This window comes from Antechinus flavipes, chromosome 5, assembly GCF_016432865.1.
Source record: "Antechinus flavipes isolate AdamAnt ecotype Samford, QLD, Australia chromosome 5, AdamAnt_v2, whole genome shotgun sequence".
NCBI lineage: Eukaryota > Metazoa > Chordata > Mammalia > Dasyuromorphia > Dasyuridae > Antechinus > Antechinus flavipes.
The window spans coordinates 67,464,795-67,479,174 of record NC_067402.1 but is presented as its reverse complement, the minus strand read 5'-3'; the positions used below and the strand labels follow the sequence as shown (position 1 = coordinate 67,479,174).

At 31.1% G+C, this 14,380-nt stretch overlaps 1 protein-coding gene across 1 annotated transcript in view; it reads left to right on the top strand.

Annotated features, from left to right (window-relative positions):
* The window catches only part of KIF5B (kinesin family member 5B), a 63,070-nt gene that overhangs the window by 24,470 nt on the left and 24,220 nt on the right, over positions 1–14,380 (top strand). Inside the window, exons 3-15 of the mRNA XM_052000202.1 lie at positions 251–324; positions 1,381–1,485; positions 2,539–2,587; positions 3,046–3,101; positions 3,196–3,283; positions 3,418–3,542; positions 6,289–6,393; positions 7,387–7,532; positions 8,331–8,479; positions 9,904–10,097; positions 11,822–11,890; positions 12,342–12,548; positions 13,574–13,717. Of these exons, the coding sequence (XP_051856162.1) occupies positions 251–324; positions 1,381–1,485; positions 2,539–2,587; positions 3,046–3,101; positions 3,196–3,283; positions 3,418–3,542; positions 6,289–6,393; positions 7,387–7,532; positions 8,331–8,479; positions 9,904–10,097; positions 11,822–11,890; positions 12,342–12,548; positions 13,574–13,717 (1,511 nt within the window). The remainder of the gene's footprint in view (positions 1–250; positions 325–1,380; positions 1,486–2,538; positions 2,588–3,045; positions 3,102–3,195; positions 3,284–3,417; positions 3,543–6,288; positions 6,394–7,386; positions 7,533–8,330; positions 8,480–9,903; positions 10,098–11,821; positions 11,891–12,341; positions 12,549–13,573; positions 13,718–14,380) is intronic.

Here is a 14,380-nt window from a genome sequence, read left to right as displayed (position 1 = left end):
AAGACTTTGTTACATATCAACTCATCTAAAGAAAAATTAACTTGTTTTCTCACTAGGTTATTTTGCTGGATTTATAAGAATTTAGATGGTTCTCTTAAGTATTTTAATTATTTGAAAGGTTTCTTGTGTTGATAATCAAGAATAGATGACATTTTCTTGCAACACTTAAAAGCAATTCTCTGAATTTTGCATAGGAAGGGAAATTTCCTAGCATATAAATCCTTTTTTGTTGTTATTTAATTTCTTATAGATGTACTTGAGGGATATAATGGTACAATATTTGCATATGGACAGACATCCTCTGGGAAGACACATACAATGGAGGTAACAAATTGTAAAACAAGTTTTCTTCTTCTTTTTTGAGTAGCCTAGCAAAGTCATTAGTGTGTTTTTTCTGTTGATAGTAAAAAAATTTTAACTATTATTTTGGACATTTTACTACTTTCTCTTCCGAAGGTAATATATTTAGAATTATTAAAGTTTTATTTTATTAGTGATGTCATTATAGCCACAAAATAGTGAGAATTTGTAGATCTGCCTGTGGTATAGCAGCAAAGTATGGAATTCAATAACCTTCTTTTCTAGAACTTGATTGTCCTTCGGTATAGTTTAGACATTAAATTAAGAATAAAAATTGATCCTGTTGGACCCTAAATACCCTAAGATCCTATCCAAGTGGCACACTTGTCACTAATTTATATCAAGCATCTGCTGTAGTTCTTAGCAACTTTTTTGAGCATATAAAATGCTTATATGCTAAAAGTTCAAAATGAAATGTAGTAGGAGTTTTTTGTTTGCTTAACTCTTTTTTGGGGGGCAGGGAGGAAGTCAAAGTCACCTCTTTAATCAATAGGTTGCCTCAATCGTCCATGCCATTCTGAACCTGGGGTCTGAGCACAATCCACTTCTGGTTTAGAAAACAATTTATGTTGAGCACTTGGTTTGGGCGATTACTTTAACAGCAAAAGTTACCAGTGAAAATCAGATTAGGCATTTCTAATATTTGAATTGAACTAGAGAAAGAAAAAAGATTTTTCTAAATAAGGAATTTCCATTTTTAGATATGTGTAGTATTCCAATGAACTGGAATAATTCAAGCTTAATTATTAGAATATGATCCCAAAAGTATCCTGGTAAAAGATAATGTTCATACTTGGAATCATGGTGATGATTTGATATATTTTGATACATGTATGCCATGTAGTCTAGAAATTATTTTTTAATCATCTGGCCATATTTAATATTTTAATTTATTCTATCTTTCCTATTCACTGTTGATTCATTTTAGTTGTAAGGGATTTGCTTATAGATTGTTATATTGCTTACATTAAATGTGTATAATTCATTAAAAAGTCTAATGTTTTTTATTGTTCCATTCAGGGTAAACTCCATGATCCAGATGGAATGGGTATTATTCCAAGAATAGTACAAGATATTTTTAATTATATTTACTCTATGGATGAAAATTTGGAGTTCCACATTAAGGTAAACTCTTGAGAGATTTATTTTTATTCAGCTTTTAGGATGATGACATTTAAAATGTATCTAAGTAATTGTCTGCTTTATAGTTGTTAAGTTTTCGGAAAAGTCAGCTTCATTGCTTTAGACTTACTTTGTACTTATCTACTAAAATTATTTGTGTACGTGCCTTGTGCTTAATCAAGTAATGAGATTCTGGGAGGCCAGGGTGATATCTCACTTACCTTGAATGGATTGCAACTTCCATTGTGCCTCTGGTTAGAGCTGTAAGAATGTCAGCTATTTGGGGGCAACTATTTTTTCAGTTTTGTCTTTGTCCTGGATGGGGTGGTTCCCAAACCCATTTTCTGGGTTGGGTTACAAACCATTTTCATAAGCTGAATTAAACTCTCTCAAGGTCCTAGCCAGGAAAGTGCAAAATCTACACCTATATCTTCATTGCCATAGCTCCTGAGCCCCACTGGTAGGACTCCCATTTTTATAATATCGAACAGTCACCATTAACTCTTCAACATTATGTTACTATTACTTAATAAAAAGCAAATGCATGAATAACCATATATCATATTGTCTATAGACACCTAGGTGATAATTCAGCCATCAGTATACATGGGAAAGAATAAACACTTCCATACAAGAGACATATCAATTAGCCCTGCTCGCACAGGTCTTTGGAGCTGTTTATAACTCTGCACTGTAGACCTTGATGTTCTTAGTCTATTGAGAAACAGTCTATACCACATGCAAACTATTTATCTGCAGATGCTTAACACACTATTGGGGCAAATCTAGTATCATCCTGGGTAATTATTTAAACTTTTGTAAATTTTTATCCTTATTTTCAACTGTAAAAGTGAGAAGGTTGGATTAGGTGATTCTCAATTTTTTCAAGTGGAAAAATCTGATCCTTTTTAAAAGATGGAATAAAAAAAGAAAGAAAGAAAAAAGACAAAACTATTATCTTTTTACTTCCTCTGTGAATAGATTGATAACATGTATTGAGGAATTTTAGTGATAATTTATTTTCTTTTCCTTTTTTAATTTCTGTTTTTCCTTTAGGTATCATATTTTGAAATATATTTGGATAAAATAAGGGACCTTTTGGATGGTAAGTTGTATTCTTCCCCATTTATTATCTCTCCTGGAATAATAGTAGTAATCTGTGTTTTGTCTGAAGGAACCTGAAAATTTTCTTTTTTCCTATAGCTGGAAAAGCATTTAGTTAGCGTATATTAAATTACAGAAGATGACATTTTAAAATTATTCTGGTAATTAACAGTTGTGTGTCTTTTGATAATATAATGAGAAGCATACATTTAACTATATCTAAAATTTTGAGTATTAATTGTTTAAATCTCTTTGGTCAGTGATGATGGGGTAGTCTTTGATTTCTCTCCTCCCACCCCCACCTCCAAATGCTCGGGAAGGTATTTCTAAAATAGTGGTTCTTGTCTTTTTGTCATACTGCTCAGAGGGAGAAAAATTATATAATAGCAGTTTCTTAGCTAATGTTACATTTTAGAGGACATTAGTTATCATCTGACAAGCAATGTTTTCCCATTTCAGTTTCAAAGACCAATCTTTCTGTTCATGAGGACAAAAACAGAGTTCCCTACGTAAAGGTATGTATAAGATTTACAGAATGATTTTTTTTTTAAGAGAAAAAGCATGTAATGATGTGAAAATAATTTTAGTACTTTAAAAATTATTTTCAAGGGTTGCACAGAGCGTTTTGTATGTAGTCCAGATGAGGTTATGGATACCATAGACGAAGGAAAATCTAACAGACATGTAGCAGTTACAAGTAAGTAGAATATTTGAATTTTAAAAACAAATCCAGTTGATAACTGTGTTTTCAACGTAAAATATGCCATTTTAAATTATTGACAAAAGAAAATTACTAATTCATACAATTCTTTTAATGTGTTTTCATTATAGATATGAATGAACATAGCTCTAGAAGTCACAGTATCTTTCTTATTAATGTAAAACAAGAAAATACTCAAACAGAACAGAAACTGAGTGGGAAACTTTATCTGGTAGATTTGGCTGGTAGTGAAAAGGTAACTTTTTTTCTTTTTAAAAAATATTTCTCTAGGTACAAACACACATACCTGAATTGCTTGTTCTTATGTAGTATTTTGTGTACCTTATTAAATCTTTTTTGGGGAAATATGTAAAATAATATATAGTCTATAGTTGAGCCCCTATAAGCAATTGACATTGGTCATGACATGATTAATTTGATAGTGTAATCAACTGGTACAACTGAATTGTAAGGAGGACATGATTCTGTAATATTCCATACCCTTATTTATAATCAGACACTTGATCAGAATATTTGGTAATGTTTTCAGTGTAGATATGTTCAGGTTATATTCTAGTTGACTAAGTTCTGTTTGATATCATATATGTGAGTAGACTGTTTACATATTAAGTACTTCAAAAATATCTATTGATAGTTTGTTGAAAAGTAGATGAGATTTTAGTTATACTTAACATTTGAATGTTTAGAGAATTGTTTTATCTTCAGAGCATCTACATTACCTTGTTTCCTTTGCCTGTCCAACTTTATTAACCCTTTTAAAGCTAGGCTTCTCTTTTCATTGTCATCAGTACTTTTCATGGACATTCTTGCCTCTTTGGATTTGTTTTTATTTTCCTTGCTTTTCCTTACTCAAAGTCTATACATTTTTTAAATATGATTTCAGGTCCTGTTTCTGACATAAAAATATCCCTAAAAACTCAAGCCAATATTGATAGCTCATCTTATTTTAGTTTATATTGTTAAATCACCTAGTTAATTTAATTTAAAGTTAAAGTATACATAGCAGTGTAAATAGGAGTATTTTTAGAAATCAAAATCTAAGGAAAATAAGATTCAGAGATGTGGTTTATTAGAATTCATAGAGATAGCTAGTGAAAATTTGGGGAGTAGAATCTGGGTCTGCTGTCTTGCACAGATTGCTACTTTTTACTTTTTTTAATAATTGGATTATTAACCTTTTAAGAGAAGGATGATCTGTTTTCAGCCATATAGCATGGCACAGAAAGTGCTGGAGTTAGAATTACAGATATTTGGATTCAAAACTTGCCTCTGACATAGAAAAGTAATGGTGGAGTATATGGAGAATGCACTGGAAATTCAAATCTGAGGCCCTGGGGTTAAATCTTTGCCTTTCCACTTAGAGCTATATGACCTTGGGAGATTAAGTGCATTTACATATAGGACTCAGTTTTCTCATCTATAAAATAAGATAGTTTTCAACTAAAGGGCCTCTAGAGACCTAGCTTTCAGTTTTTGGTGCTTGGAATATTCTAGTTATTTGTCCAGGCCACTTATCTTAGTTCTTAGTGCAATGGAAAGAGTTTTCTTGGAATAGGAATCAAAATACAGTCTTGACTAATAAATACATCCAGATGACCCCTAGTAAGCAGTTTTAAGTTCTCTGAGCCTTAGTTTCCCATGTATAAAATGGGATCTCACCCATTCTTAGAATAATAGCTTTTCTCTTCTCATTCTTAATACATCATTTGATTTTGTGCCTCTCTGGTACATTTATCATGTATCTATATGTATTATAATTATGTATCTCTGTCATGTCTCCCTGTGTGATTAACCTTAATGAAATTAGGATTATCTTCTTCTCTGTCAAGATGATCTAAACTTTATTCAAGGCACTGTTCGTTTGAAATAATTATCTAAATATTTCATTTTTAAAGGAAAAAATCATTTTAGATAGCATTTTCTGGCTATTGTACTCTATGTCCCTCAACCTTATTTAGCACAAGTAAATTAGATATTATCACTTTTCTCCCGAATTTGTAATTTCCTATATTAAAAGCAACAAATGTAACATATTGAAAGAAGAAAACAACAGTAGATTTACATGCAGAGCTCAAGGTTGCAATAAAAGAACAGAATGATAAAAATTTTAAAATATTTATACTTAAGTATTCCTTCTGTACTATAAAGTACTGCCACTATGTCAGTAACCATTTCATCACTAACTATGAGCAGAGTAGGATGTAAAGGATTTCCAATCCTTATGTAAGATATAGTCCCTTTCCTCTTGAACCTTGTAGTGAAGAGACAGAATGAATATAGTAATAATTATAATACAAATATGTTTAAAAGGGGCAAAGAATTATTATATTAGTAACAGTGTCTGCCAGCCCTGCACTATCCTTTCCTCCCAGATAATCTTTTTCAAAAGTGAACTATATAAAAAATATCAAGGTAACTATGGTGTCACTAGTAAATAATAAAGACTTTGCTGGGAGTGAATAATAATGGGTTTGGGGGTGGGAGTGAGCTATGATTTCAAAAATATTGAGAAACTCTCACTAAAAACTAAAAGAAAAATAGATTGGTAGATTCTTAGAGATTTATATGAAACGCTAAGAGATTAAATGCTTTTGCTGGCTGGAGTAGTGGATAAAGTCAGTAAGACCTGAGTTCAAATGTGGTCTTAGACATTTACATGCTGTATGACCATAGGCAAGTCACTTAATCCAGTTTGCCTCAATTTCTTCATCTGTCAAATAAATGAGCTGAAGAAAGAATGACAAACCACTTCAATGTCTGTCAAGAAAACCCCAGATGAGAATCATGAAGGGTCAGATAGGACTACTAAAAAAACAACCCTATGATTATGTTTCAGAATAATTATGTTTTCCTGGTTTCAAAGCCTGCCTCTATATGATGTGTCACACTGTTTTTCTCAGATAGCAGCATCTTTAAAGAGCATAATTTTTAACTTGAAGTTTCTTGTGCTTTAATTTTTTTTTTTTTAATTATACATATAGGTTAGTAAAACTGGGGCTGAAGGTGCTGTGCTGGATGAAGCTAAAAACATCAACAAGTCTCTGTCTGCTCTTGGAAATGTCATTTCTGCTTTGGCTGAAAGTAGCGTAAGTATCATGGACTGCTGTTGTCCTTTTTTAAATTTAGAAATTAAATTTTGTAATGGCAAGAAATTAGAAATTGAATGAATGCCTGTCAGTTGGGGAATAGCTGAATAAATTATGGTATATGAATGTAAGGCAGGCTGATTTCAGAAAAGTCTGGGAAGACTTACATTAACTGATGCTAAGTGAAGAGAGCAGAACCAAGAGAATACTGTACACAGTATCAGCTAGATTGTATGGTGATCAACTATGATGGACTTGGTTCTTAACAAAATGATAATCCAGGACAATTCCAGTAGACCTGAGATGGAAAATACTATCCATATTCAAAGAGAGAACTATGGAGACCGAATGTGGATGGAAGCTCACTAGTTTCACCTTTTTGTTGATGTTTGCTTTTTCGTTCTCTTGGTTTTCCCTTTTTGTTCTGATTTTTCTTTCACAACATGCCTCATATAGAAATATGCCTGAAATAATTGCACATATACAACCTGTATCAGATTGCTTTCTGATATGAGGAAGAGGGAGGTAAAGGAGAAAGAAAAAAATTTTGGAACTCAAAATCTTGCAAAAGTGAATGTTGAAACTATCTTTACATGTAATTAGAAAAATAAAATACTGTTGAGAAAAAAAATTTTTAAGCTAATCTTAGATATGTACATAGAAACTTTTTTCTAATATTATAAATTATATCAGAAGATACTGTGCCCTGTGTAACAGTGCTCAAATATTTATAGAATGAATGAAATTGTTACCAGTTTTGAATTTTCATTTTAGAGCATTAGTAAAGTTAAACAACATATCTTGTTCCTGTTCTTTAAATTAGGGAATTGACATTAAATGGACATATTGAAAAAATATTCAACACAGTCTTACTATATAGTGAATTTTGTACCTCATTTGCTTTATCTCAGAACTTTATAAAAAATGATCCTGAATATTTAAAAGCCATATGAACACACTTTTTTTGTTTGTTTGTTTGTTTGTTTTTGGTAGACATATGTTCCGTATCGAGACAGTAAAATGACAAGAATCCTACAAGATTCATTAGGTGGCAACTGCAGAACCACAATTGTTATTTGTTGTTCTCCCTCATCATATAATGAATCTGAAACAAAATCTACACTCCTGTTTGGTCAAAGGTTAGTTATTTAAAATTCAATTTATAATCTTAATAAATATTTGAATGAAGTTTAAACTTTTTTATATTTATTTCCTTAAAGCCCCTATAAAATCTTGCTATATAGGTTTTTTCCTAAAAGTAAATATAATTCAAGTTAACTGATATACATACACATATACATATATGAAAAATATGTGGAAATACACACACCTTTATATAATTGATATCTATTGGCAGCATCCATATTTTATATTTAAAACAACAGATGCTCCAGATTTGGTTAATTCAATATTTTATTTCACCCAGTTCTTTTGAAAGTTAGGTTAAAATTATAATTAAGGAAAGAAAATATAATTTTGCAAGGATTGACAAATAAAAATTTGGATCATATTATAAAATAAAATCAATATAATTCTGACAAGTTGTTAATTTTGAGCTGCTGTTATATGCCCTTGGATCAGGAATATTTTAAATTCATAGTGACTATAAAAGAGTCAGATCATAATATTTGTCATTAGCCTTAAAATAGTTTAAGGTCAGCTTTGTAGGTAGTATAAAAAAATTGTAAACCCCACCCCCTTTCCCTTTCCCATTAAGAACTGTTCACAGTTTACAAAAGCTGCCCACTATCATATCTTAAATATACATTAAAGTAGTCCCTTTTTGTTTGAGTAAATAGCTTTCTTGTATTCATGCTAAAATGTATTTAACTAAGTTGTATACACATTTTATTACTTAGTTATAGAATTATTTAGAAAGTAGCCATATTTGAAAATAACTAGTTTCATTCCTGTTTAATTTTTTCCAATTTTATTAGAGCCAAGACAATAAAGAATACAGTTTGTGTTAACGTGGAGCTAACTGCAGAACAATGGAAGAAAAAATATGAAAAGGAAAAAGAAAAAAACAAGACATTACGTAACACCATTCAGTGGCTAGAAAATGAACTCAATCGATGGCGCAATGGTAATGAAATTAAGCTATCACATTTTCATGCTGGTGAGCCCATAATTATAGAATAGTTGTTTAAAATATTGGGGAATCCAATATTAAGGTAAATTAAAATCAAAACCAAAGTAATTGCCATTTAAACAACTTTGAAAATGATTTGGTATTTAAGAAGAAAATGTTACATGTTCTCATAAACTTATCATTTAGTTATGTTCTCTAAAAAATGACCCAAAATAATTGAAGCAAAAGGAAGTAAAAAAGGTATCAGAATTCTGCTAAATATCAAGTTTAAATTCTGAATTATGTGACTTTATTTACTTTTTCATAACCATATCAATACTTGGCCTATCTGGTTTTAACTAGGGTAACTTTAGGATATGGTGGTCATTTCTCTATTTTACTTTTTAGTAGTAAGATAATAATTAATAGGTTAAAAACCAAAAACGAACAGGGGTCTAGAATTTCCAGGAGTAGGTATAGGTAGTTGATTAAAAAGAAAATTTTATATTTACAAGATTAAATAATATGAAAGGACATATTTCGTACTTATAGAACTAATCACCACTACAGCAGTGTCAGGAAAATGTCTTTAACAGTTAATACACTATTTGATTTATAGTTATATAGTAGCATGACTAAATTTCCATGAGTGATACTGGGTTTTTGTATATTTACATTTTTTTCAATATTTAGGCAGATGATTTCAGTTATTTAATAGGTATTCAGTATCTATGTGACCGGTATTGTTTTTGGTGGATATAAAAGCATTGAAAAGTAGAATCTGTATTTATAAGCTTAAAGACTAAATTGTATGATATATACTAAAGTGCTATAGGATTTCAAAAGAAAAAGCAGCTATTAGAATAATTAGGGAAACTGAAAGAACTATTGTTTTAAACAGTGAACAGGATAGATAGATAGATAGGAATGCATACAGAAGGCCATTTTTTTTTTTGGTAGAAGAGCAATATGAGAAAAGAGAATAAGGAACAAGTATAATTTATTTGCAGGGCACATCTCCAAATTTGACTAAGGCATGTTAGAAATAATGGAAATGCAGAGTCAAGGTTAATGGTAGATTGTGAAGTGCCTTGAAAACCTTTATGACTTGGTGTGAAGGCAAGGGACAGTGTGGGTGAATAGGGTGATGGCTTAGCTTGTCAGCATTATCAGAATAGATGGAGTTGGAAGACCTACTAGGAAACTCTTACAATATTCCATGTGAAGTGATGAGAGCCCAGATTAAGGTGTTAATAGTGAAACTGAAAAGAGATTTTTCAAAGGAAAATTATCTGGTTTTGGTGACTGATTAGATACAAAAGACAAGTATAATTCAACTATGACAAACATAGAAAAGGAGGTGTATAGGGGAAGATTAATGAGTTCACTTTTGAACATGTTTACTTTTATTAAATAGTCATTTCTATGTCTTCTTTAAGGGGAGACTGTGCCAGTTGATGAACAGTTTGACAAAGAGAAAGCCAACTTAGAAGCCTTTGCAGTGGATAAAGATATTACTGTCATCAATGATAAACCAGCAGCCACAATTGGAGTTACAGGAAACTTTACTGATGCTGAAAGAAGAAAGTGTGAAGAAGAAATTGCTAAATTGTACAAACAGCTTGATGATAAGGTAGAAATTGTTCTTATTCAAAATTAATTTGTGCATATCATTTACCTCTTAACAGATTGTTTTCATTTGGATATCCTAATAACCTCATTTAACTTAAATTTCTTTGCTTTTGTTTACATCTATGGCAGATGTGTGATTTTGTAACATGTGTGGGTTTGCATTATACCATTGTGCAAATTTATTATATCACTAGTTCTAAAACCATGTTGGTCGGATAATTTCACTAAGTTCAGGGAAAATATATTAAGTTACTATTAAGTGTTAGGAACTGTATGTAGCTGCTGAATATACAGATACAAACATAAGTATCTCCCCTTGAGAAGCTTACATTTCAATGGAAAGGGTGAGAAGAAGCAGATAATATCTTCCACAAGTAAGTAAGTACAACATATCTATTTCAGGACGGAGAGAAAATTAATAATGGTGGGAATTAAGAAAGGATTCATGTGGAAAATGCAGTCTCAGTTAGACTTTAAAGGAAGCAGGAATTCCAGGAAGTTGATAAGAATTTACCTGGGGTGCCTTCCAGACATGGGATTCCACATATGCAGAGGCCTCTAAGGAAGGGGATGAACAGTCGTGTGTAGAGAGCAGACCCATTTGAGTAGGATGAAGAAGGCAAAAAATGGAATAATATAAACTGTGGTTGTAATGAGAAAAAGGAGTTATATTAAAGAGGCCTTTAGCTATACCATGTTGAGGATTTGAATTATATTTTATTTTAATGGCAATAAAGAACAGCTGAAGATATCTGCATAAAGTAGTAATGTGGTTAAATATCTTTTAAGGAGTATAAGTTTAAGAGCAGTGAGAAAGAAGATAAGAAACAGGGACACTATTTAAGAGAGCTAAAATGTAACACCCAATAGGACTGGAGGATGTCAGGAAAGCATGAAGACATTGTGGACTGTTGGTAATGTTAAAAATAGTTTTTAAATGTGCTGTAGAGGGAAAGCAATCGGGTGGAAGCAGTGAAAGTGAAAAATAAGAAATGAGGAAATAGTTATGTGTTTATTGTGTGTAGCCTCAATTTGAAATGTTTCCATAATATAAATTTACTGTGACATTTCAGTAAATTTTATAAAACTAAATTTGGTATTCATTATTTTTCAATTATAGCTTGGACTTTGTAAAATCTACATTCAAGTCCTGTTTCTGACACTTACTAGTAATATGATAATGAGCAAGTCACTTGACTTCTCCTAACCTCAGTTTTCCTCACTGTTAAAATAGGGGTATAGTTCTGGTCATATCTATCTCACAGGATTATTGTCAGGATTAAATGAATCAACATTTACAAAGTGTTTTAAATTGTTATCTTAATAACAGTAATTATGGTCATTTAAAATATTTTAAGAAAAGGCTTTGGTTAAAAAAAATTCATTCATCTGTTTCTTTGTAGTATAATAAATTATACATTTATTGTAGCAGTGGCTACTTCAAAAAAAAAATAGTAACATTTTATTTTTCTCAAGAAACAAAATTGAATTGTTTGGAATTTGGAGAAGTGTCTCTGACCTAGCATGTTTTTCTATATGACAAAAACATTTGTTTTTAGTATGTAAAAATAAGAATTTGCTTGTACTTTTTAATTTGAAATTTCAGAAAGTTATTTTTCTGTTTACATTTTATATGTGTGCTTAATTATTTTATAGCTATCAACTAACCAAGATTACAACAAATTTTTGAGACTTTTTAAAAACTGATTTTTTAAAAAATTACAGGATGAAGAAATTAATCAGCAGAGCCAGTTGGTAGAAAAATTGAAGACACAAATGTTGGATCAAGAAGAGGTAAATTTCACCTGCTTACCTCCCTATAAAGTTTCAATTTTATCATGTACTTAACATTAGAACTATACAAATTCAGGCCTCATTTTTAGTCCTTTATAGATCTTTCTTATTCCCTTTCCCTCATACCCTAAATCTCATTAAAAATACATTGTCATGTTTAAGCAAAGCTGAATTCCTAAAGAAAGAGTTCTTGCCTCTAGAATCCATTAATTTTTATTCCTGGTTGCTATGTAACTCTAAGTGGAGTCATATGTTTAATAAATGAAAATGAGAATTTAAAGATCAGTGAAGGGTGTGATAATTAATAAATTACCAGGATTCCCATCTCTGTACTGTATGCTTGTGCTCAAGAACAGATATATGTAGGAGATTAGAATTGAAACATAGTATATTTAGCCTTTTCTTGTGTTAATACTTTGGTGGAAATGACCACATATGATTTTCTTTATAGCTACTAGCATCTACAAGAAGGGACCAAGATAATATGCAGGCTGAACTGAATCGCCTTCAGGCAGAAAATGACGCCTCCAAAGAAGAAGTAAAAGAGGTGCTACAAGCTCTGGAGGAACTTGCAGTTAACTATGATCAGAAGTCTCAGGAAGTTGAAGACAAAGCCAAGGAGTATGAGTTACTTAGCGATGAATTGAATCAGAAATCGGTAAGAAACCACTCATGCCCTCCTTTTTTAATGATTTAATACGTTTCTGTCTTTAATAGTTCTTACTTGGCAGTTACTTAAATTTCTTACTTTTGGATTGTACAATGATGCTCATTGTCCTAAGCTTTCAATCACTAGTTCTTACTTTATACTAAAATTTTCTTGTTTTTTATTTTTCCATTGTTGGCAATGAAAACAACCACAAAAAGATGTATTAAGGTTACCATTATATTCCCCCATGATGTCCATGTATAATTAAATACTGTTAAAATGATTATTCTTTAATCTTCTTTTGGGAAGGGAATTTGTTTTAAAAATTAGATTCTATTTTTCAGTGTGACAGATGATAGTAAACTAGCAAACTGATTATATTACTAAGAGATTAAACAATACAATAATGATGAGAATTTTATTTAATTTACAACTTCAATAGATTATTTATCCTAGTTATTGATATTGTAACTTTTCATAACTACATCATGTTGATTTCATTTTATTAGCATTTAACCAATAAACCATTTATTTTCAAAATATTCTATGTGCATATTTTAAATATTTTTTGTTACATACACAACAAATATTTGTTGATCTATTGTTTACTATTTTCATTATGATTTCCTAAATAGGTGGAATTTCTGTAGAGTATTGAAAATGGAAAAAATGATATAAATTCCCACCATTAGCATATTTTATTTTGTATGGTGGCTACGTACATTTTTAAACTGTTCTATTTGTACAAAATAGATGGGCAATATTCTTTGGGGTGGGGTTTTACAGAACTTTATCCACCAGTACAGGTAGGCAGCTACTTTACAGTTTATAGTCTTACAGAGAGTTGCTTCATGTACTGAAGAATTAAGTAATATTCCCACCATAACACAATAAGGATCTGTCCTAGGCAAGACATGAACCCAAGCCTTCTTGATTCTAGGACCAACATTTTCCATCGTACCATGCTGCTTTTCATTTGAATTACTAAGTTATTAAATTATTTTAACAAATCTTTGAACTTATTTTTTCATTAGGCAACTCTAGCAAGTATAGATGCTGAACTTCAGAAACTCAAGGAAATGACAAATCATCAGAAAAAACGAGCAACAGAGATGATGGCTTCTTTATTGAAAGACCTTGCAGAAATTGGAATTGCTGTGGGAAACAATGATGTCAAGGTAAAGTGATGGTCCTATCATAACTATAAAGAGTTGAGGGTAGCCAGCTTTATATCATGTCCCGAAAGTTTTGCTACAGTTCTGACCTTAAGACTTTAGGTTCATCATACATATGTGCCTGTGTGTGGGTGTGCAAGACACAGACAAGATATTTCATTTCTGCACATGAAAAGATTTGCCTCACTGCAGAAAGAGTTTAGATTGCTCTTGTTGTAATTGGGTTGTTTCAGTTGTATGTGACTCTTCATGACCCTCTTTTGGGGGCTTTCTGGGCAAAGATACTGGGGGTCAAATTTGCTAATCTGATGGGTAAGAGATAGAACCCCAGAGTTTTTTTAATTTGCATTTCTCTAACTTCATGATTTGAAGCATTTTTTCACATAATTATAGATTTGAATTTTTTGAAATTTTTTTTTAGGACTGTCTGATATGGCCTTTATCCTTTGACCATTTATCAATTAAGGAATGTGAATAGTATATTATTAAGACTAGCAGAAACAGGAATGAAAATAAGCATTAATTTATCTCTGTTAACTTGTTTCTTAAATTTTTATTGCTCAAAAAATTCTGAGACAGTTAATTTAAATCTGAAAGCCAGATTACAATTTGACCAGGATGGCAAAATGGGCACTTAATAAATGCTTGTTATATGAGTGCATCAAT